The sequence below is a fragment of the Piliocolobus tephrosceles genome, chromosome 8 (genome assembly GCF_002776525.5).
Source record: "Piliocolobus tephrosceles isolate RC106 chromosome 8, ASM277652v3, whole genome shotgun sequence".
NCBI classification, from domain to species: Eukaryota; Metazoa; Chordata; class Mammalia; order Primates; family Cercopithecidae; genus Piliocolobus; species Piliocolobus tephrosceles.
Window position 1 is genome coordinate 63,066,634 of NC_045441.1, and position 25,753 is coordinate 63,092,386.

General features: G+C 35.2%; 1 protein-coding gene across 8 annotated transcripts in view; it reads left to right on the top strand.

The window, feature by feature from the left end:
* The window catches only part of SNX13 (sorting nexin 13), a 214,013-nt gene that overhangs the window by 85,869 nt on the left and 102,391 nt on the right, over positions 1-25,753 (top strand). For all 8 annotated transcript variants that reach the window (XM_031936047.1, XM_031936048.1, XM_031936049.1 and 5 more), the window contains 4 exons: positions 11,404-11,542; positions 11,926-12,014; positions 16,655-16,754; positions 22,309-22,502. In XM_031936047.1, the coding sequence (XP_031791907.1) occupies positions 11,404-11,542; positions 11,926-12,014; positions 16,655-16,754; positions 22,309-22,502 (522 nt within the window). The remainder of the gene's footprint in view (positions 1-11,403; positions 11,543-11,925; positions 12,015-16,654; positions 16,755-22,308; positions 22,503-25,753) is intronic.

The window sequence follows — 25,753 nt, forward strand, 5'->3', positions numbered from 1 at the left end:
TATCGGACCCCACCCACATCCTGGTGATTGGTCCATTTTACAGAGAGCTGATTGGCCCATTTTACAGAGACCGATTGGTCCGTTTTGACAGGGTGCTGATTGGTGCATTTATAAACCTTTAGTTGGATACAGAGTGCTGATACTTTAGCTAAACATAAAAGTTCTCCAAGTGCCTACCAGATTAGCTAGACACAGATCACTGATTGATGCATTTACAAACCTTGAGCTAGACAGAGAGTGCTGATTGGTGTGTTTACAAACCTTGAGCTAAACACAGAGCACTGATTGGTGCATTTACAATCCTTCAGCTAGACATAAAAGTTCTCCAAGTCCCAACCCGACTCAGGAGCCCAGCTGTTTTTGCCTAGTGGATCCTGTGCTGGGGCTGCGGGTAGAGCTGCCCGTCAGTCTGGCGCCGGTGCCTGCACTCCTCAGCTCTTATGCAGTTGATGGGACCAGGCTCCCTGGAGCAGGGAGCGGTGGCCGTTGGGGAGGCTGGGGCTGTGCGGGAGCCCACGGGGGGGCTTGGGGGTGGACTCAGAGGCTCAGGCATGGCAGACTGCAGGTGCCAAGCCCTGCCCAGTCGGGAGATGGCTGAGGCCCGGTGAGAATTCAAGCACAGCTCCGGGTGGGCGGACAGTGCTGGGGGACCCAGCGCACCCTCTGCAGCTGCTGACCCTTGTGCTAAGCCCCTCATTGTCTGGGGCCGGCAGCGCCGGCCAGCTGCTCCCAGTGTGGGGCCCGCCAAGCCAGCGCCTACCTGAAACTCTTGCTGCCTGCACCATGCTCCGCCCCAGTTCCCACCCGCGCCTCTCCCTCCACACCTCCCCGCAAGCAGAGGGAGCCGGCTTTGGCCTCGACCAGCCCAGAGAGGGGCTTCCACAATGCAGTGGCAGACTGAAGGGATCCTCAAGCGTGGCCAGAGTAGACGCTGCAGCCTGAGGAGGTGTCAAGAGCGAGTGAGGGCTGCTAGCACGTTGTCACCTCAGCAGGAGTGGGTTGAAAGGGTGTTCTCCTGCCTTGCCATATTTTTACTTAATGAACAGGAATGCAATCTCTATTATACTTTGCAATAAAATATCAGGAATAAAAATATCTGTGCATGGTGATGCATACTTGTGGTCCCAGCAACTCCAGAGGCTGAAGTGGGAAGATCATATGAGCCCAGGAGATCAAAGCTGCAGTGAGCTGTGATTGTGCCATTGTACTCCAGCCTAGGCAACAGAGCAAGACCCCATCACACACACAGACACACACACACACACACACACACACACACACACACGAAAAGTCACAAATAAATGGAAACACGTACTATGTTCATGAAGTGACCTAATATTGTAAAGGGAGCCATACTCCCCAGAACAATTTACAGATTCAGTGCAAGTCTTACCAAAATCCCAATGATGTTTCTTTGCACTTCACCCTTCCTGATTTCAAAACCTGTTACAAAGCTACAGTAATTAACTGTATGGTGCTGGCATAAAGATAGAAATGTAGACTTAGTGGAACAGAGTAGAGAACCGAGAAGTTCTCATATGTGTACTCAAATAATCTGCATAGGTTTGTATCAAGGCTACAAAATGGGAAAGAATAATCTCTTCAGCAAATGGTATTGGGAAGACAGGATAGCCACATGCTAAAGGATGAAGGTGTTCCCTTAACCTTGCCCTACATGTAAAAATTAACTCTAAATGGATTAAAGACCTGAAACAACAAAACTCCTAGAAGTATATGTAAGGGAAAAGCTTCTTAGATTTGACTATGATTTCTTTGATATGATACCAAAAGCTCAGACAAAAATAACAAAAATAGTGAGTGGGAGTGTATCAGACTAAAAAGCTGCCCAGCAAAGGAGCAATCACCAGAGTGAAAAGGTACGCTATAGAATGGGTGAAAATATTTGCAAGCCATGTATCTGATTAGGAGTTAACATCCATCATATATAAAGAAGTCATACTACTCAGCAACAGGAAAAAGAAAAGTATTTAAAAATGTGCAAGATATTGTAATGACATATCTCCACGGAAGTTATACAGATGGCCAAGAGTGATAGGAAAAGATGCACAACATCCCTAATCATTATGGAAAGGCAAATCAAAACCGTAATAGTAAATGAATTATCTTACAACCATTTGGTCACTATTAAAAGAAGAAAAACAAAATATCAGGTGTTGGCAAGGATGTGGAAAAATTGCAACTCTTGTGCACTATTGATGGAATGTAAAATGGTGCAGACACTTTGGAAAACAGTTTGGAGGTTCTTCTCAAAAGTGTTACTGTATGATCTAACAATCCCACGTCTAGGTCTCTATTCAAAAGAATTGAAAACAGGATCTTAAAGGGATATTTATGTAATCATGATTATAGTATTCACAGTAGCCAAGAGGTGGAAATTACCTTAAGTGTCTATCAACAGATGAATGCATAAAGAGAATGTGGTACACACATACAATAAAATATTATTCAGCCCTACAAAAAAGGAAATCCTGTATATCCTATAACATGATGAACCTTGAGAATTCTGTGTTAAATGAAATAAGCTTATCATACAAAGACAAATACTGCATGATCCCTCTTTGAGTAGTCAAACTCTTAGTAAAATGTTGGTTGCCAGGATCTGGGAGGAGAGAACAAACAGGATTTGTTGTTCAGTGGACCGAGAATTTCAGTTTTCAAGATAAAAGATCAGAGAACTGTTAAAAACAGTGTTCTGATAGTTTATACCACTGTTAACTTAAAATGTTTTAAGGTGATAAATTTTGTTTTGTGTTTTTGACCACAGTAGAAAAAAGAATGAAATGAACAAATTGCCTTTCAGAGTTGTGTTACAATTTTGCCTTTCTAGTGGCAGTATTTGATAGTTCTGGTCTTTCCACATTCTGATTAACATTTAGCATTGTCAGTCTTAAATTTTAACTTCTCTAGTACATGTGAATTGGTATTTTGTTGTGGTTACTTGCAGTTTCTTTATTACTAATGATACTGAGCGTTTTTTCCTGTGATTATTGGCCTGTTTTGTATCTTTTTTTCAAGTGCTCATTTTCTCTCCTTCTGTTTATCTTTTTTAAATTGATAATGTAAGAATGCTTCATATATTCTACATATAAGTTCTTTATCAGGTATATGTATTGCAGATATTATTCCCTAGGTTATGACTTGTTTTTTTTTTCTCGTTCAGTGATGTCTTTTGATGACAATTTAAAAATTTTGATGAAACATAATTTCCCAATTCTTGTTCCACAGCTAGTATTTTTATGGTCTTCTCTAGGAAATCCTTGTTTATTTGAAGATTACCAAGTTATTTGTCTATGCTAAGTTTTATAATTTTTACTTTTATATTTTGTACTATGATTTATCTCCCATTTTTTATGTGTGTGGAATATGACAGTTTAGATTGATTTTTAAAATACAGATATCTAGATATTCTAGCACCATTTGTTGAAAAGACTTTTTCATAAAAGTTATTTCCTTGGCACATTACTAAAATATCAGTTTGCTATGATATGTTTGGTTCTGATTTTGGACTGTGTTCTTTTCTGTTACTCTCTTTGTGTACCCATATGCAAATATCATACTTTCTGATTACTTTACCTTTATAGTAATATTGAAATGGGACAGTATGAGTCTTTTACACTTGTTCTTTTTCTCTAGGATTGTTTTGATTATTTTCCACATAAAATTTATCAAAGGTTTAGTTTTTATTAAAAACCTATTAGAATTTTAATTGTGATTACATTGAATCTATAGATGAATTTAGGAATAATGGATATTTTAACATTTTGTCTTATCTAGGAACATGGCATCTCTCCATTTAGGGAAGCCTCTGTAATTTCTCTCAGCATTGTTTTATAGTTTTTAGAGTTCATGTATCTTTCACATTTTTAAAATAAATTTTTATAAATATTTTATATTTTTGATGCTGTTATAAATGTGATTTGTTTCTTGATTTATTTGTCAGATTGTTTACTATTGACATATGGAAATGATACTGAGTATTATATGTTGATTTTGTATTATGCAACATTTTTTGGATTCTTTAGGTTTTTCTAAATAGGTGTTTATGTGGTCTGCAGACAAGGACAGATTGACTTTTTCCTTTCCAATTTGGATGCCCTTTATTTCTCTCTTGCCTAATTACTCTGTCTAGGACTTCGAGTACTAGGTTGAATAAAATGTGTAAGAGTAGCCATCATTTTTCTCCTGGTTCTTAAAGGAAAAGCTTTTAGATTTTCTCTACTCAGTATGATGTTAACTGTGAGTTTGTCATATATGGCGTTTAATTGAGTTGAGGTATTTTCCTTCTATACCTAATATTTTGGGAGATTTTATTGTGAAGGCATGTTGAATGTTATTGAATGCCCTTTCAACATCTGTTGAAATGATAATGTTTTTTGTGCTTAATTCTGTTAACATCATGTATTATGCTTATCAATTTTCATATATTGAACCATTCTTGCATTCCTGTGATGAATCCCACTTGATCATGGTGAATAATCTTTTTAATGTGTTGTTGAATTAAATTTACTAGTTTTTTTTTGAGACGGAGTCTTGCTCTGTAGTTCAGTGGTGCCGTCTCAGCTCACTGTACCCTCCACCACCCAGGTTCAAGCAATTCTCCCTGCCTCAGCCTCCCGAGTAACTGGGATTACAGGTGCCTGCCAGCGTGCCTTGCTAATTTTTGTATATTTAATAGAGATGAGGTTTTACCATGTTGGCCAGGCTGGTCTTGAACTCCTGACCTCAGGTGATCCGCCACGTTGGCCTCCCAAAATGCTGGGATTATAAGTGTGAGCCACCATGCCTGGCCAGTTTACTAGTATTTTGTTGAGGATCTATCTTGACATCTTTGTTCATCAGGGATGAGCTTGTAGTTTTTTTGTTGTGTCCTTGTGTTGGTGTTAGAGTAATGCTGGGCTTGTAGAATGCGTTTCAAAGTATGCCTTCCTCTTTAATTTTTGGAAACATTGAATAGAATCAATATTAGTTCATTTAAAAATATTTGGTAGAATTCAGCAGCCGTGAAGCCATCAGGTCTTGGGCTTTTCTTGGATAGGATACTTTTATTACTGCTTCAATCTTATTACTCGTTACTGGAATGTTCAGATTTTCTATTTCTTTATGGTTTATTCCTGATAATTTTATGTGTCAGGAATTTATTCATTTCTTCTAGGTTTTCCAGTTTGTTGGAGCATAATTATTTGTAATGGTCTCTGATGATCCTTTATATATCTGTTGTATTGTTGTAGTATATCCATTTTCATCTCTGATTGTATTTTTTTGTGCCTCTTTTTTTCTTAGTCTAACCTAAACATTTATTGATTTTGTTTCTCCCTTTAAAAGATCGCTTTTCAACTTAATCTTTTGTATTGTTTTCTTAGTCTCAATTTCATTTATTTTTGTGCTAAATCTTAATTTGGGGTTTGGTTTGTTATTGCTTTTCTAGTTCCTTCAGGTGAATTTTCTTTTTCTTTTCTTTCTTTCTTTTTTTCATTTTTCTTTTTTTTTCCTTGATAGAGAGTCTCACTCTGTCAGCTAGGTTCAAGTGTGGTGGCATGATCACAGCTCATTGCAATGTCAACCTGGCTAATTTTTTTATTTTTTTGTAGAGACAGGGTCTTACTATGTTTCCCAGCTAGTCATAAACTTCTGGCTCAAGTAGTCCTCCCACCTCAACCTCCCAAAGTGCTGGGATTACAAGTGTGAGCCATATACCTGGCCTACATTCAACTGCTCTATATCTTTTAATTGGAGAATTTAGTCCACTTACATTTAGCTTTATAGTAATATAAATAAATACTGATAAAATAAATAAATACTGATAGGTAAGGAGGTAACTTTTTTTAGTTATAACTTCTTGCTTTCTTCTTACTGTCTTCTTTTGTGGTTAAGTGATTTTTCTCTGGTAGTATGTTTTAATTTCTTGCTTTTTAGTTTAACTATTACAGGTTTTTGGATTGTCATTACCATGAGGCTTACAAAAGATACCTTAAATTTATAACAAGTTATTTTGAACTGATGACAACTTAACTTTGATTGCAAAGAAAGAAACAAAATTGTAAAGAACTTTACACTTTAATCCTCCCACATTTTGAGTTTTGCTGTTTCAGTTTACGTTGTTGATATCATTCAGGGTTGAATTCTCATTCTACTTCTCTTGCCATTTCTACCTCATCTGTGATGACTTCCTTCACTGAAGTCTTGAACCCCTTAAAGTCATCTGTGAAGATTGGAATCAACTGCCAATCTTCTGTGAATGTTGATATTTGACCTCATCCCATGAATCATGAATATTCATAATGGCATCTAGAATAATGAGTCATTTCTAGAAAGTTTTCAGTTTACTTTGTTCAGATCCATCAGAGGAATCACTAGAGCAAATATCCAAAGCCTTACGAAAAGTGCATTTCCTAAATAGTAAGACTTGAGAGGTGAAATTACTCCTTCATCCTAGGGCTGCAGAATGGATATTGTTTTAGTAGGCATGAAAACAACATTGATATCCTTCATCAGAGCCCTGAGGAGAACAGGTGTGTTGTCAGTGAGCAGTAACATTTTGAAAGGAATCTCTTTGTAAGTGGTACATCTCAACAGTGTGCTTAAAATATTTAGTAAACCGTGTTGTAAACAGACGTGCTGTTATTCAGGCTTTCTTGTTCCATTTCTGGAGCACAGGTAGAGTAGATTTAGCATAATTCCTAAGGACCCTAGGATTTTTGGAATGGTAAATGAGCACTGACTTCAACTTAGAGTTACTACTAGCCTCTAACAAGGTACTCATTCTGTCTTTTGAGGCTTTGAAGCCAAACATGGGCTTTTACTCTCTAGTTGTAAAGGTAGTAGATGGCATCTTTTCTCCTCATAAGGCTGTTTTGTCTACAGTGAAAAATCTGTTTAGTGTAGCCACCATTATCAATGATCTAGACTAAATCTGGATGACTTGCCATATAGCTCCTACATCAGGACTTACTGCTTCACCTTGTACTTCTGTGTTATGGAGACAGCTTCTTTCCTCAAACCTCCAATTTCTGCTAGCTTCAAACTCTTCTTCTGCAGTTTCCTTACCTCTTTCAGCCTTTATAGAATTGAAGCTAGTCTGGGCCTTGTTCTCAAATAGGCTTTGGACAAACGGAATGTTGTGTCTGGTGTGATTTTCTATCCTTTACCACTAATACTTTCTCCATATTACCCATAAGTGTTCTTCACGTTTATCATTCATCTGTTCTGGAGCAACACTTTTAATTTCCCTGAAGAACCTTTTTTGTTTGTTTGTTTTGGGTATTCTTATATTGGATAATTGTTTAGTGTGAGAGAGCAAGCTTTCAGTCTCTCTTGGCTTTTGATACATTTTCGTGGCTAAGCTTAGTCATTTTTAGCTTTTGATTGAAAATGAAAGATTTGTGACTTTTCCTTTTGCTTGAACACTTAGAGTTCATTGTAGGGTAACTAATTGGTCTAGCTTCAGTGTTGTTGTGTCTCAATTAATAGAGAGGCCCTGCTAGAGGGAGAGAGACAGAAGAATGGTCAGTTATAGAGCCGTCAGAATTTACAAAACAATTTATCAATTAATTTTGTCATCTTAAATGAATATGGTTTGTAGTGCACCAAAGCAATAATAATATCAAAGATCACTAATCACCATAGTAGATATAGTAATAATGAAAAAGTCTGAAATATTCTGAAAATTATTAAAATGTGATTATGCCCATGATGTGGACACATGTTGTTGGAAAAATGCTGATAAGAGTTTCTGGACACAGGGTTGCTAGAAAACTTCAGTTTGTTAAAAAAACACAGTGTGAAGTGTCATAGTAAAGCACAGTGGAATTGAAACAAGGTATTACTGTATTCTGTTTAATTATTTTAATGACTTTCCAGCTATTCCTTGTTATTATAACCATTATTATTTTAGTGGTTGCTCTAAGAATTAGTGTCCTCTTTAAGCTGTCATCATATGCCTAGAGGGCAGTACTTTATCACCTCATATGAAATATGAAGAACCTTTCATTATATATTTTATATCTACACTTACAATTTACTCCACAGTGCCATGCTCATTGTTGTGTTAAACACCCTTTCTTAAAGAAATAAAAAAATAGAAAAAAATTGTTTACGCTCATACATTTACTTAGTATTTTCAGTACTCTTCATTATTTTTTGTAGGTACAAATTTTAGTTTTGTGGTCATTTTTCTTCATTCTGAAGAACTTTCTTTAGGATTTTGTGTATTGCCAATTTTCTTTTCTTTTCTTTTTTTAATTTGTTTTATTTTATTTTATTTTTTTTGAAACGGAGTCTTGCTCTGTCGCCCAGGCTGGAGTGCAGTGGCATGATTTCGGCTCACCGTAACCTCCGCCTCCCGGGTTCAAGCAGTTCTCTGCCTCAGCCTCCCAAGTACCTGGGATTACAGGTGCCTGCCAACATGCCTGCCTAATTTTTGTATTTTTAGTAGAGACGGGGTTTCACCATTTTGGCCAGCCTGGTCCTGAACTCCTGACCTCGTGATTCACCCACCTCAGCCTCCCAAAGTGTTGGGATTACAGGTGTAAGCCACCATGCCCGGCCTGTTGGCAGTTTTCTTGTGACAAATTATCTGACCTTTTTATTCTCTGAAAATATTTTTATTTACTGCCAAGTTTGAAGGATATTTCATTGATGTAGAATTGCTGTACTTTTTCTTTTAGTACTTTAAAAATTGTTTTGTTTTCCTCTTGCCTCTGTTTCTAATCAGAAGTCAGCTTCCACTGTATAATTGATCCCTTCTACGTAATGTATCTTTTTTTTTTTTTTTTTTTTTTTTGAGACGGAGTCTTGCTCTGTCGCCCAGGCTGGAGTGCAGTGGCTGGATCTCAGCTCACTGCAACCTCCGCCTCCCGGGTTCACGCCATTCTCCTGCCTCAGCCTCCCGAGTAGCTGGGACCACAGGCGCCCGCCACCTCGCTCGGCTAATTTTTTGTATTTTTAGTAGAGACGGGGTTTCAGCGTGTTAGCCAGGATGGTCTCGATCTCCTGACCTCGTGATCCGCCCGTCTCGGCCTCCCAAAGTGCTGGGATTACAGGCTTGAGCCACCGCGCCCGGCCCGTAATGTATCTTTTTACACAGTCTTGTGCTTTTATAGTATTCAGTTATTTGGCTTTTTGTTTAAAATAGATAACATCTCAAGTCTATTACCTTTTCACAGCCCACTCTTCTTGCTTTGCTTAGTTTAAATTTTATTTACAGTCATAGTTATTAATTCCTCCACAACATCCTGTACTTCTTTACCTCTTTATTTGCTTATTGATACTACAACACTGGTTAAATCCAACATAACTGCTTCTCCATTCCTACTTTTAAGCAGGTGAATATGGCTGATGAAGAAAAAGAAACCTACACTGATCTCATTTTAAATTCATGAGCACGAATCTCATTTGTGCCCTTATTCTTTCTTGCCTTGCAGTCATTAAATTTTTCCGGTTATATTATCTGCTCCACTCTTCTGATCAACTCTTTTATACTTCCTTCACTTTCATTTAGCGTATTTTTTTCACATCTTTTCTCTTAGCTCATGACCTTAGTACTCCACTGAAAAAATTAAGGAAATCAAAAGAGATGTTTCGTAATATCCTGTTATCTCATACATTCATAACTTGTATCTATGCATGTATATTTTATATTTTCTTCTGTTACTGTGGATGAAATACCCACGTATCTAGGTAAAGCAAGTCCTTTATGTGTGCATTGTAACCAACTCCTTCTAGACAATTTCATTTTATTGCTTTGGCAATTTTACACTTTCTCTCTGTACCATCACATTTTTACTCTTTATATGATCATTCTTATTATCATACACCTTTGTCATTATCTCATCTTAAAAAGCAGATGAAGCAAGTCATTGATCTTACATTCCATTTTAGGCATACTCTTTTCTCCTGCTTATTTTTTTTACAGCAAAACTTTATAAGAGGGTTGACTGTTGGCTGTCTACATTTTCCCTCTCTTTTTTTATTTTCTTTTCTGAGACAGAATCTCACTCTGGCGCCCAACCTGGAGTGCAGTGGCACGATCTCAGCTCACTTCAACCTCTGTCTCCTGTGCCCAAGCGATTATCTCACCTCAGCCTTCCAAGTAGCTGGGATTACAGGCACCTACCACCATGCCCAGCTAATTTTTGTATTTTTAGTAGAGACGGGGTTTCACCATGTTGGCCAGGCTGATCTCGAACTCCTGACTTAAGGTGATCCACCCGCCTTGGCCTACCAAAGTGCTGCGATTACAAGCACTGCACCCAGCCATCATTTTTTTAAAAACACTTCTTTACTTGGCTTGTTAGAACACCAAAGTTTGTTGATTTTTTTTTTTCTACGTTTTTGGCCTTTCTCAGTCTTTTTGCTGTGTAAGTAAAGCTTCTGAGTATCTGTCCTTAGATCTCTTCTTTTTTCACTTTATCCTCATTCTCTTGATTATTTCCATCCATGTTCATGGTTTTAAGTGTCATCTCCATGTCAATGACTTTTAAATGTGTATTTCTGTGTAGTCCTCCTTTCTGAACTCTTGTCCATCATATTCAAAAGCATGCTAATGACCATTTTTATATTCAATGAGATCTCACACTTAATTTTGCCAAAAACACCCTCATAATATTTTGCCTCCCCGCCACCGCCCCTGGCAAATGCTGCATCTCTTAATTTTTTTCTCCATCTTGTTTAGTGGTAACTCCACTATTCCAGTTGTCAGGCCAACGATGCTAGTGTAGTTCTATGTTCTCTTTATTTCATGGCCATATCTGATTTATCAGCAAATTCTTTTGGCATTGTCTTTACAGAACACTTCTTACCAGAAAACACTTTATAAAACACTTTGTACCATACCACCACTGTCACCACCCTGCTCCCTGACTCTATTATCTTTCACTTGTATTATTAACTGGCCTTTTTTTGTGTTTTTGGCTCTGCCTTTATTTTGATACAGCAACACAGTTATTGTGTTATATTTTAGGTTAGAGAGTGTTACTCTTCTGTTTAAACTTTCCAGTTCAACTTCTGACTTGCTTCAGAGTGAAAGCTAAAACCTTTATACTATAACAGAAGATTTGCTGTCCATTGCTGCTGACCATATCTTCTGCTCAGCTTGTCTTTGGTTTAGTTCCAGTCTTCATGGCTTCTTTGCTATCATCAAATATTGTGAGCATATTCCTATTCCTACAGTTTCAAGCATGCTATATAATACTTACTTTGTTTTATTTGCAGTCTAAGACCCATTGGTGCCCAAATATAGGTGCCCAAATACAGAGCTTTTTTCTTTTTGTTGTAAGCACTGAGTATGCAGCAAATTGTCCTAGTACATAGTAGGCACTCAGGATTCAGTTTTCCTTTTAATAAGTGAGTTCCTCTTTCACCTATTTTTCTTAAACTTGTTTTCAGATCCGGGATTCTAACTGCAACTATGAGGCCTTTATGAACATTATTAAATTGAGTGACAATATTGGAGAGCTAGAAGCAGTCAGAGATAAGGCAGCAGAAGAATTACAGTATCTTAGATCTCTAGATACAGCTGGTGATGGTAAGTAATGTATTTAACTTATTTTTTTGAAGGATTATTATATCTTCAAAACTTTGATTAATTTACCTAAATGTCATTTTCTGCTATTAATGTTTTCACTTTAATTAAATCTTCCTTATTAGATTAACATGTGCTTAGTTAGAGTAAAAGCTTTATTTTCAGAATGCGAGAATGTGATCATTGTAATTATCCCTAGAGTGGAGGTAATTGGCATGGTTTACTTTTAATTAAATAATTTCACTGTATAATTTCAGATGGTTTCTTTTATTGAATAAAACAATTGCTGTATTATTGGTTATTTTGTTAAATTACAGTAAGTGCATGTTTAAAGTATTTAATAAATAACATTACCACTTTCTAGTTCATGATTTGTTTACTTTTAGATATCAACACTATCAAAAATCAAATAAATAGCTTACTATTCGTAAAGAAGGTATGTGACTCAAGAATACAGCGATTGCAGTCAGGCAAAGTAAGTAAAGTACTTTTGAATTAATGTTTAGTTATAAATACTTTATAGGGATTAAAATGCACAGTAAAGGACAAAAAGTAGGACATTTTCCAGTGCAGCACTTTACAAGAGGACTTTAAAAAGAGTTTTCTTTTCGACAATGTGATATAAATATTTGTTAAAGCATGCCAAAAAGGTTAACTAAAGCGCTGCCTGAAAAATGTTAAAGTAATTGAAGATTTTATTTTATTCCTTGATTTATTTATGCATTTACTTGGGTATCATTTGTTTATTCAAAATTTACATTTATTCAGTTTTGTGAGTTGGATGCTTTTTAGAAGAGCCAAGTAGACAAACTCTTTTCATAGAGTTTACATTTTAGTTGCAGAGTCAGGAAATAAACCAATAAGCAAACTGATGCATAATATCAGGTGGTGATATCTACTGCAAAAAAACAATAATAAAGCAAAGTAGCGTATAGAGAATGTCTTGGACTGGTTTAGATAGGTGCTGAGAGGTTTGATGACACTTGATTGTACTGAGATCTAAATAACATGAGGCAGTTAGTCCTGTGCTGTATTTTTGTTTGCCTTTGAAGTATCGATCTTACAGGCAGTCATAAGAGCAGATGCAGGAGCACTAAGGTAAGAATGTCTTTGGTGAATTGGAGGAGGTTGTTGTGATTGGTAAGGAATGAATGAGCTATTGTGCTAGGAATGAAGTCATAGAAGAACCGGGGGATTAGATCTTACATGGTCATATATGGTCTTACTGGCCATAGTAAGAGTTTTATTCTAATTATGATGAAAATCAATTGGCGATTTGCCCTGGCAAGTGACATTACCTGACTTACGAGCTAAAAGTTAAAATTATTATCTTTATTCTTTGTGAAGAATAGACACAAAGTGTGAGACAATGTGGGTAAGAATGGAAACTGAAAGATTATTTGCGATACTCCTGATTTAAAACTAGGTAAGAGATGTCTATGGAGGTTGTGAGAAGCGATTAGAGACTGGATATAGTGCTAGTAGGATTTTCTTAATGGAGTGAATATGGGGTGAGAAAGAAAAAAAAAATAACTCAAGGACAGTTTTAGGGTATTTTGGTTTGAGCAACTGTATAAATAGTGGTGCTGTTTACTGAATTGGGTAACACACAGAGAGGAGGAGGTTTGGAAAAGAGAATTGAGTTTTGTGTATTTTAATTTGATATCCCTGTTTGATGTTCAAGTAGACATGCTACTTGGTAATCTTGAGTTCTAAGGAAAAGTTAGTGATGGAGATGAAGTTTGTAAATTCTCAACAATTATCAGATGTTTAATGAGAGACTGGATGATGTTACCTAAAAGAGTGTGTGTAAGTAGGAATGCATTGGTGACTTGGTCCTACTACACTTCAGTGAATAGAGTTTAAGACAAAGTAAAGAATCTAGCCAAAGAAACAAAGTAAATAGCCAGTGAGATTGGAGGAAAACCTGAGCATGTGATACTGAAGCAGGATATTTCCCTGACCCCTTCGCAGGACTTGCAACAGGGGTGTCTTGTTTACTCATCTTGCCATTCTCAACTTCTTGTGTCGGGGAGCACGCAAGCAAATGAGTGGGAACTTGAGTAAAGGAGTACTGGAACAAGCCTGCCACTTTGGCACTGGCGAGATTAAACTCCACTCACTTGGACCCACTGTATTCCACCCCTCGCAATAGGGAGTGCACAAGTGAGTGGGTGGAGGAACTGGCCGGATGCATTAGTGCTGGCAAAAGCAAACCCTGTTCAGGCCCTACAGCTGTCCAATTGGGGGTGCCTGTGACTCCCAGAGCCCCAGAAGGTGTGTTACAGTGCTCTCTTAGCTCTGCTGTCTGTGGATGGCTTAAGGGTTAACAGCTCAGTGGACCATTTGCCTTTTTGCATGAGGCGGCTGCCCTCCGCTGGTGAGGGCAAAGGGCCAGTGTGACAGCCTTTTGTGTCTGTACTCGTGGCTTCTGAGCTCTTATTCGGCGTCCAGGAAAAATGAAGTCACATGAATGAGTTGAAAGATGGTAAATGCTGGAGATTTTATGGCCGATGAAAGTGGCTCTCAGTGGGAAGGGGAGCTGAAAAGGGGAATGGGGCAGGTAGGTAATCTTCCCCTGAAGTCCGACTGTCTCCATTTGGATTCTTTCTGAAGTTATGCCATCAAGCTGTCTCTTTGAAGTCGAGTCACTTCTCTCCAATGGCCAGCCGTAGTCCCGGCTACCAACTGAGTCTGGGGTTTTTATAGGCACAGAATGGGGTGGTGTGCAGCCATGGATGGTTTAGAAAAAGGCAACTTTGAGCAGGAAAACAGGGATGTAAGTTTTCACTTAGGGCTTCGGTCTCAGGCTTTTTGGCTTGAGGGTGGTGTTTCGCTAGGGACCACCCTTTTCTGCCTAGAATTTTGTGCACCCTGTCCCTATCAATATCTCAGAAGCCAAATGTAAAAAGTGTTTATAAAAGGGAAAGATGAGGTGTATCAAAGGATAACATGGAGAAAGATGAAGACTGAGAATTGATCAGTGGACTTACTACCTTCTGGATTATTGGTGATCTAATGAGAGCTTTTTTTGTGGAGTACTGGAGAAAATCTTAATTGGAGTTCGTCCATGAGAGAATGAGAAGAGGTAAATTAGAAACAGTAATGATAGTTGCTCTTTAGAGAAGTTTTGCTCTAAAGGAGAGCAGAGATTTGGGGTTTTAACGCAGGAAAAAACATTTCTTAATACCCTTAGGTTTTTAATGAGGTCACATTTTTGCTGTGGTTTTCTGTTTTGAAAATTTATTTATGACTCTCTGGTCTTATAATTTTACAGTGTATTTAAATTCCTTAAGGAATAGAAGAATTATTTTTAAAAACCGTGGTGGCACATGCCTGTAATCCCAGCTACTCGGGAGGCTGAGGCAGGAGAATCACTTGAACCTGGAGGTTGCGGTGAGCCAAGATCATGCCATTGCACTCCAGCCTGGGCAACAGGAGCGAAACTCTGTCTCAAAAAAACAAACAAACAAAAAAACACGTTAAATTTAGTTTTCTAGGTGAATTATAACTTAAGAAACATTACTTGAGGGCCATATTTGTTACGTGTGTGTGTGTGTGTGTGTGTGTGTGTGTACCTTTGTTTTGGTTAACTTTATTTTAAAACTAGTTTATATACTTATGCAAATTAGCATAGATGAAAGATACAGTTTCACTTGTGCTTTTCTTTACTTCCTTATCTAGATCTCAGAGGTAGTGATCTTTCAGCGTCATTACTCAGTGTTTTTTCCCAGGCACTTTTTGATATTGAATCCTTTTAAAATTTAGATATTTTGTTTGCAAGCCTGTCAATTCCATTTTGAATACAAGCTTTTATTTTTTAATGAGTTCAGATCATACAGTGTTTTCCTTTGTAAATAAACTCAGAATCCCCATGGATTTGCAGTTACATAGTTATGTTACTTATCTTGAAATCTTAGAAACCTTTATCCTCAGTGAATTTTCCTTCCCATCCTGTATCTGTGGAGCCGCTGCTGGGCAGGATAAAGAGGTGATACAATTTGAAGAAGGGAGACTTAGAAATCATGTGCTGGCTCTAGGTTGCTCTCTACCGGACTTTGAAAGTCAGTTCGCTGTTATTATTCAGTACTTACATGAAGGAAAATACAAATTATAGAGATGAATTTGTTTTTCTTTTTTAATTCTCTTCATTTTCCTTTGTTTACCACTTGTGCTTAATTTAGTATCTGCCTCTGTATATGGCAGCCTACTTCATTTACAGTAAACCTGCCTATTTTTCTTTTTTAAATAAAGGTTCTGAAGTATAGATTTGGGAATATAAAGAAGCCAGTGAAAATGAATAATTCATAGAAACATTATGGCTGTTATGGAAAGGGCAGCAGCATTTGAAAACACATAGTCATACTTACCGGCTTTGTGACTTAATAGGCAACCTTTTTCTTCTTCGTTTTCCTTATCTGTTAAGTAGGCTTGGTGATACATATCCAACAGTATTGCTGTACAGATTAAATGAAGTAATATGTGTAATGTAACTAGCACAATGCCTGATACGTAGATGCTCTTTAAATTTTGAACCCAACTTTTCCTTTTTTTTTTTTTTTTTTTCACACATAGGTTGTTTCCTTGTTCTGTGACATTGAAAAGTATGTCTGAAATTCGCTGTTTAGAGAGTCTGGAAAAAACACATTTTCTGTAATAATTAGAGATTTTTATTGAGTTAGGAGCAAAATTACTCTTTAGGCATATTTTGTCTTCCTAGTAATAAATAGACTTTATACATGAAAATGTTGAGTTTTAAAAATTCTTGCATATATTAAACATTTCCTTCACCCTTTTAGCCTCTAGAATGTTCGTTTTCATTTGGAATATATATATAGAGAGAATAATTGAAAATATATTGATTTCTATTTATTTTATATTGAAAGAGTTGAATGATAATATTTTTAATGTGTTAATATTTTTAATTTGCTAAGCAACACTTAACTAGGAATTTAAATTCACAGAATGTATATCTATTGGGAAACAACATGCATGAGAAGGAAAGAACTTCATCTTTACTTCATTTTAGCTTGATTTTTTCCTTATATTTATGTAAACATCTTTAACAATGAATGATTAGATAAAATATTAACTTATATTCACTTTTGCCTGTAGGAAATAAATACTGTGAAACTTGCAGCAAACTTTGGGAAACTTTGCACAGTCCCCCTGGACAGCATTCTTGTAGACAATGTTGCACTACAATTTTTTATGGGTAGGTAGATCAATTCTGTTTAAATGATATAGCCATTGAATTTCTTTTTCCATTTTTTATTGTGGTAAAATACACATAAAATTTAGTATCTCAACTATTTTTTAAGTGTATAATTCAGTGATATTAAATGTATTCATGATATTGTACAGAGATTACAACCATCAATCTCCAGAATTATTTTTATCTTCCAAAACTGACACTCTACTCATTAAACACCAACTCTCTCCATTCCCCACACCCTCAACCCCTGCAACCTGTTCTGCTTTCTGTCTCTATGATTTTGACTACTCTTAAGTACCTCATGTAGGTGGAATTGTACAGTGTTTGCCTTTTTGTGACTGGCTTACTCACTTAACATGAATATGCCCTCAAGTTTTATCCATGTTACAGCATATGTGAGAATTTCCTTCCTTTTTAATGCTGAATAATATTCGTGTGTGTGTGTGTACACGTGCACACACTCGCTTCTCCCTTTACCTCTTCTCCTTTCCCTCCACTTTTCCTAATTTCTCTACCTAGTACTTCCAGTACTACGTTGAACGGAAGTGGCAAACGCAGGCATCTTTGTCTTGTTCCTGATCTTAAAAGTATTCTGTCTTTCATCATTGAGTATAATATTCACTGTGGGCTTTTTCATGTACAGCTTTTATTATTTTGAGGTAGTAGCCTTCTGTTCCTAGTTTATTGAGTCTTTTCATGAAAGTGTGGAATTTTGTGAAATGCTTTTTGTCCATCAATTAAGATATGTGGTGTTTATCCTTCATTCTGTTGTGCTGTATTACATTGATTTTTTTTTTTTGGTATGTTCAACCATCTTTGGATTCCAGGAATAAATGCTACCTTAGTCATGGTGTATAATCTCTAATATGCTGCTGAATTTGTTTTGCTAGTATTTTATTGAGGATTTTTACATCAATCTTTGTAAGGAACATTGGTCTGTAGTTTTCTTGTACTATCTTTATCTGGCTCTGTTTTCAGAATAATGCTGGCCTCATAGAATGAGTTCGGAAGTGTTTCCTGTTTAATTTTTTGGAAAAATTTAAAAAGGATTGGTGTTACTTTTTCTTTAAATATTTGATAGAATTCACCAGTAAAGCTATTCAGGTCCAGGTCTTTTCTTTATTGAGGATTTTTGGTTACTGATTCAGTCTCCTTACTACCTATCAGTCTCCTCAGATTTTCAATTTCTTCATGATTTAGTCTTGGTAGATTTTCTGTGTTCTAGGAATTTTTCCATTTTCACTAGGACGTCCGATTTATTGGCGTACAGGTGTTCATAGTACTTTTAGTTTTGTAGAGTCATTAGTAATATCCTCACTTTCACTTCCGATTTTAGTAATTTCAGTCTTTTCTCTTTTTGTCCTCCTAGATAAATGTTTGTCAATTTTGTCACTCTTTTCAAAGAATCAACTATTGCTTTCATTGACTTTTACTATTGTTTTTCTGTTCTCTCTTTTGTTTATCTCTGCTGTAATCTTTACTGTTTCTTTCCTTCTGCTAGCTTTGGGTTTAATTTGTTCTTTTTCTATTTCCTTACATTGTACAGTTAGAAAGCTTTACAACGTAAGGAAAGATGATTTGAGATTTTCCTTTTTGCTGTGGCCCGTTAGTTTGGTATGTTATGTTTGTTTTAATTAATCTTTATGTATTTTCTAATTTCTCTTGTGATTACTTCTTTGATCTATTGTTTGTGAGAGTGTGTTTTCATGTTTTCAAAGGATACGTAGGGTAAATAAAAAGTGTGTTGTTTGATTTCCAAAAATATATGAGTTTTCCAGTTTTAATTTTGTTACTGATTTATAATTTTATCCCATTGTAGTTGGAGAAGATACTTTGCAGAATATCCATTTTTAAAAACTTTATGAGATTCAATTTGTGGCCCACTGTATGGTCTGTTTTAGAAAATGTTCCATGTGTACCTGAGAAGAAGCTGTTTGCTGTTGTTGGAAAGTGTTCTGTATGTTTGTTAAATCTACCTGTTATATTGCGTTAAGTCCTCTATTTCCATACTCATCTTCTGTCTAGTTCTATCCATTACTGAGAGTGGGGCATTGAAATCTCAAACTATGATTGTGGCACTATCTTTTTTTCCCTTCAAATCTGTCTGTTTATGTTTCATATATTTTGGTGATCTGTTACTAGGTATGAAAATGTTCATAATTGTTGTATCATTTTGTTATGCTGAATCTTTTATTAATATATAATGACCTTATTTATATCTTAACCTTTTTTGATTTAAAGTCTATTTTTCCTGATACTAGTATAGCCTTCCCTGCTCTATTTTGGTTGCTGTTTGCATGTGATATGATTTTTCATCCTTTCACTTTCAATTTATTTATGTCTTTGTATCTAAAATCTTTGTAGACAGTGTATCATTGGATTGATTTTTTTAATCCATTCTGCCAGTCTCTGTCTTTTGATTAGAAAGTTTAATCTATTTACATTTAAAGTAATTATTAATAAGGAAAGACTTCTGTCATCTTGTTACTTGTTTTCTACATGCTTTGTATCTTTTTTGATAGTCATTTTCTACATAACTGACTTCTTTTGTATTTAGTTGATTTTTTTGTAGTAACATGTTTAAATTTCTAATTTCTCTTATGTATATTATGTAGCTATTTTTTTTGTGGTTACTATGGGGATTACATGTAACATCCTAACTTTATAACACTGTAATTTGAAATTATATCAGCTTAATTTCAAATGCAGTCAAAACTTTGCTCCTTTACAGCTCTGTCACCATCCCTCTTTTGATGATGTCACAAAACTAAGTCTTTACAAATTGTGTGTTCAAAATATGAACTAATAGTTCTTATTTAAATGAGTTACTTTTGTAAATTATGTAGAAACCAGGATGTGCAGTAACAAAGTACAATATTTCTGGCTTTCAGACTGATAGTTAATTTTTTAAAAATCATATTCGTCTTTCCAGTCACATAGAAAACAAAAAAAAATAGAGTTACAAATCATTGTTAATAATACTAGCTTTTATAATTGCCCATATTTTTATTTTTACTGAGATACTTATTTCTTCATATGATTTCAAGGTACTAAGTTACTATCTAGTGTCCTTTTGTTTAATTTACCCTTCAGCACATTTTGCAAGGCAGGTCTTATGGTAAGATGCTTCCTTTGCTTTTGTTTATCTGTGAATCCTTACTTCTCTCTCATTGTGAAGTATGGTTTTGTCAGATGTAGGAACTTGACAATATTTTTCTTTTAGCACTTTGAATATCACTCCATCACCTTCTGGCCTCCAAAGTTTCTTGAAAGAAATCCGCTGATAATCATTTGGGTTTTTTGTATGTGTTGTTTTTCTCTTTCTGCTTTCGGATGATTTATATTTTGAAAGTTGAATTATAATGTGTCTCCATGTGGATATCTTTGAATTCATCTTAGTTGGAGATTGTTGAGCTTTTTGGATATTTATATTCATGCCTTTCTTCAAATTTGGGAAATTTTCAGTTGTTTCTTCAAATATGATCTGCCTGTGTCTCTTTTTCTTCTCCTTATAGAACTCCCACATGTAACTTGGTCCTGCAGGTACCTTAGGCTCTGTTTACTCTTCTTTATATTTTTACATTCTGTTTCTCGAATCTACAACTTTTATTATTCTATCCTTACATTTGCTGATTCCTCTGCCTGTTCAAATCTACCTTAAATTTCCTTTAGTGCATTTTTAATTTTAGTTATGTACTTTTCACCTCCATCATTTTATTTTGGTTTCTTCTAGGTTTTCTATCACTTTATTGATCTTTCTGTTTTATTCATAGATTGTTTTCTTTCTTTACATCCTTCTTTAGTCTTTTGGGCATCTTTAAGGTAGTTATTTTAAACTCTTCTTCTAGTAGATCTTCCGTCAGGTCTTTTTTGGGGACAATTTCTGTTGATGTATGTTGACTTTTTTTCTTCTTTGAATGGGCCACACTTGCCACATACTTTGTGTGCCTTGTGGGGTGTGTGTGTGTGTGTGTGTGTGTGTGTGTGTGTGTATGAATAACTGGCTGTTTGATTCTAATAATGTAGTAACTCTGGAAATCACTTCCTTCCCTTTCCTTAGGGTTTGCTGTTCTTTATTGTTGTTACTGTTTTGTTTTTAATATGTAGGCTGTCTATGCTAAGGATCAGCCTGAGGTATAAACTTAAAGTCTTCTCAAGACTGTTCTGAGCTTGTGCTTTTCCCTGGGCAGGTATAGTCACTTTCTAATTTTCCCACATATGTGGTTGCTTTTGAATGTCCTCATTTTTAATGCATGGCTCCCAAAGGGAGAAAAAGATAAAACTATGGGCCCAAGTCAAGGGAGAAAGGGTGCCAGTCTTCTAAATACTTTGCTCGTTACTTCAGCAGGAAGGAAAGGGGCTTGGACCAATCAAGAGATATGCAACAACAAAGGCTGCCTATTTGTGTGCACCTCTGTGATCAGAAGCAGCAGTGTGCTGTCAGAGCCTAGATTCTGAATATTTGAAGGACAAGTTGTTTTTTGTCCACCCTGGTTCCTGCTTGCTGTGTACAAACTAATTCTGGAGTGCATGCATAGCTACTTGTTCTAGGGGTCTGGGAGTGGGGAATGGGTAGCTGCAGTTGTGCTAAGAGCTGAAATGAACTGAAATTAACCAGAGCTTACTTCCCAAGCCTTCCCCTAAATGTTGCAAATCTTCAGTAGATTCCGGAGTTCCAAATTAGTTACATCAGACTCTGCCATTGCACTTGCTGTGGAGGTGGAGAGATAGAATTCTGGTGTTTCACACTCCCACATCTTCTTTGAAATTTTTAAGAATTTTAAATATTATTAAATTTTAAGTAGTTAATATTTTGCATGCCAAATTCAGTCCTCTCTTTATTCTTCTCTGAAATGTTTTTCTTTAGAAACCATGGAGGTAGAACTGTATTTTGTTTTGAAGGAAATAGTTATCAAAACTAATGTGCATTTACCAAACTGCTTTTAAAATAAATTCTAGGAGATTCTAATGCAAATTAAAATTCATTGAGAAAGAGTACTTTATTGAGAACATACAATGTATAAAACCTGTTTGTATCATTTTTGTTCATGTGTACATGAGGGATTTTGTTTTTATACCATTTTAATATATATTTTTTTAATTTAGATTTTACTGCTATTACGTTAGAATTGCTTTTATCTGGAGGACATTTTCAGTAAACCTCTATACATTTTCATTTTTGTGATAAAAATATGTGGTTTGTTGAGTCATTTTAAAAAATATGTCTAGAAATATTCATATTATAACAGTCTTTATTGAGAACAAATGTTGAATGTTTTATGTAACAAATTTATTCACTAGAGATTTTATCATGAAAAGTAGGATTTAAAAAATTATGAAATATATTCCTTCACTTTTGTGTTTAACATAACTGTTTTTTTTAGCATAACTAATTTACAACTATATTTTCACCTCAGGGTTTTGCTAAAATATTTTCAAAATGTGAAGTTTTAAACACTTGAAACTTTAATCCTTCTTTACTTGTCATACAACTACATGGACCCCAAATTGTGTGACACTAATATTTATGTTATTATGGATTTTTGATTGGTAGATTACATGCAGCAAACTGGAGGTCAAGCACATCTATTCTTTTGGATGACAGTGGAAGGATACCGGGTTACCGCCCAACAGCAGCTAGAAGTTTTATTAAGTCGTCAGAGAGATGGAAAACATCAAACCAACCAAACCAAAGGTCTTTTAAGAGCAGCTGCTGTTGGAATTTATGAACAGTATTTATCAGAAAAGGTGAGGATTTCTTTTGATTACTGTTTTCTTCTTTATCAGTATTATTAATAATTTTTGTAATCCATTGCTTATGCCAGGCTGACTACCTCAAAAACATTGTTTCCTTTAATCGATAACAATCTTCCTGTCTGTCTATATCCTCGTTTAAGTGAAGATTCTGATGTTTAGGCAGTCAAATTATCATGTCCACAGTCATGCAAATACTAAATGATAGAATCAAGATTCAGGGTCACATATTAGATTCACTATAGGCTGAAAGTAAAAGTATAGAAAAAGATAAACCATGCAAAAGTAAACAAAAGAGAGTACATATATATTTTTTAAAAATGTATGTATGTTTAAATGTATGTATTAAATGTATATACATTTAATAACAGCCCCCCAATGAATGAAACAAAAATTTGCAGAATTGAAGGGTAAGAGAGACAATTCAACAGTTATAGTTGGAGACTTCAATACCCCACTTGAGATAATTGATAAAACAATTAGAAAAACATCAAGGATGTACAAGACTTCAGGAACATTGTAACTCAATCCTATAGAATAATATATATACTATACTATAATTCTGTAGAATGTAATACATCTGTAGTGTCTATAGAATATATTTTAAATAATTGTATAGATTATTATAGAATGTATAGAATACATATATAGAATAGAATTGCTTTAGAACTTATAGAATACATGTATTCTAATAATGTAATATTCTAATAATATACTAATATTGTAATTTATGTATATATGTAATATATGTAATATTATAATACATATATGTATATTATTCTATAGACTATTTCCTCTAATGACAGCAAAATATGCATTATTTTCCAGAACACATGAAACATTCTCCCAGATAAATCATTTGCAAGGCCATAAAAGTCATCTCCATTTAAAAGTATTGGAATCATTCTTTGATCAGAATGGAATCAAATTAGAAATCAACAAAAGGAAATTTGGGGAAACTACAAATAATCGAAAATTAAACAACATATTTCTAAATAGCCTCTGAGTCAACAAGAAGTGACAAGGAAACTAGAAAGTATTTTTAATTGAGAATGAAAATGCATTGTATCAGAATTCATGAGATGCAGCTACTTAGTGATTAGAAGAATATTTATAGCTCTAAAAATGTGTAGGATAAAAGGTCTACAATCAACAATCTTAAGTTTTTACCTTAAAAATCTAGAAATGAAAAACCCAAGGCAAACAGAAGAAAAAAAACAAAGATTATTATGAGAATCGTGAATAGAAAACAGAAAAACCATAGTGAAAATCTAAAACCAAAAGTTGGTTCTCTGAAAATATCAACAATATTGACAAACCTTTAGCTAGACTGGCCATGAAAAAATGGGAGGAGACACAGATAACCAAATTCATAAATGAAAGAGGAGACATGAACCCTGACCCTACGGAAATTGAAAGGAGTAAGCAAATACTGTGATCAACTTTATGACAACAAATTAAACAACTTAAAGTGGACAAATTTTTAGACACAGATTGCCACACTAACTCAAGAAATAGAAAAGAAGATAATTCACTTAATTAGGTCTAATTTTTGCTGGCTATAGAAAAAATGCAAAAATCTTGGTCTGTGGTAAAATCGTATTTTTTAAAGTATAGGACAAGAAAAATGTTTTTCTCTAATTTGAAATACTTTTTAAATGAAAATGGAGAAAAGGATTACAGTAAACAGAAATTTATATACTGTTTCTCTAAAATTGGTAGGTGATCTTTGATGAGGCCAAAAGCAGCCTAGAAAAGAGTTGACAGACTGACCTGAGTTGTTTGATGTTACATGTAGGTTGTGGTAAAAACTCATGTAGTTAACAGAATGACTCCTGTTTTTGAAATAAGACTACTTGAATATTTAAAAAAAAAAAAAAATGTGTCACCAGAAAAGCCAACTTAAACAGGATTTTCTGAATTTCTTTACTAAAACTAATTTATCTGGAATTGAATTTCAGTTTCAAAAGTTTGTCTATTTAAAAACCGTTTTTCCTCATAAAGGGATTTAACTTATGATAACATCATTATGCTTCAAAGTATTCAAAAATGAGCATTGTAGGCATGGGTAGCCTGTGTGATGAATTTATAGATGGAAAAGGCCTGATTGACAAACAATTGATCTACCTACCAAACAAGCCATATATATGGTTTTTGGACTTTTTTTTGAGCACCCAAATCAAATTTCTACACATTTAAAAACCTGTTTTTAATAAACAAAATCCCAATTATTACATGCCCAAATTATTTTGTTGAGAGGATATTTAGGCTAGGTGCAGTGGCCCACACCTGAAATCCCAGTACTTTGGGAGCCCAAGGTGGGAGGATTGCTTGAAGCCAAGAGTTCGAGAGCAGCATGGACAACATAGCAATACCTTGTATCTACAAAAAGAAAAAGAGAAAAGAAAATTAGCTGGAGTTGGTGGCACAAGGCTGTATTCTTAGCTACTTGGGAGGCTGAGCCAGGAAGATGGCTTGATCCCAGGATATCAAGGCTGCAGTGAGCCATGATCACACGATTGTGCTCCAGCCTGGGTAACAGCGATACTCTGTTTAAAAAAAATTTTTTTTAAAAAAGGTTATTTAACTTGATCCTTCACATTGGATTGACACAAGAAATAAGTGTGAGGTGGGCTTGAAAACAGCTGATCTAAAAATCAAGGTGAATTTTTATGTTTGACTATATTCAGTGGTAACACTGCATAAAAAGATGTCCTGAAGGCTTCAGGCAGTTCAGAAGAGTATTGTTAGAGAAGGAAACAGAAAAAGCAAAAATATCCTACTACATCATGGACTCGATAGAAAAGTCATTATTTATTTTTGTTAAATATAGATAATACCTGTTTTGCACATACATTCTGCTTTTATGTACATATTTGCCTTTTAAAAAGTCTTTCTATATTTTAAGAATACAAAGCAATATAATCTATAACATTTAAGTATCCAATAGAGTTTTAAAAAAGGTTTAATGGTACATCAGAGGTCACAAACATTGTAAATTACATATTGTTGTATTTGTCTCACACAGATTATTTGCCACTCTTAGCTAGTCCTATTGGTTTGTTTAAATAATCACATTTCTGTAATAGAAAAGTAAAGAATACACATTAAGAGATAATTTTGGGAAAACATTCACTTTTATATTTTCACGTTAAAGTAATAACACGTGTACAGATATTTCTTTTTTGTTGTTTTGTTGTTTTGTTTTGTTTTTTGAGACAGAGTCTCACTCTGTCATAAAGTTT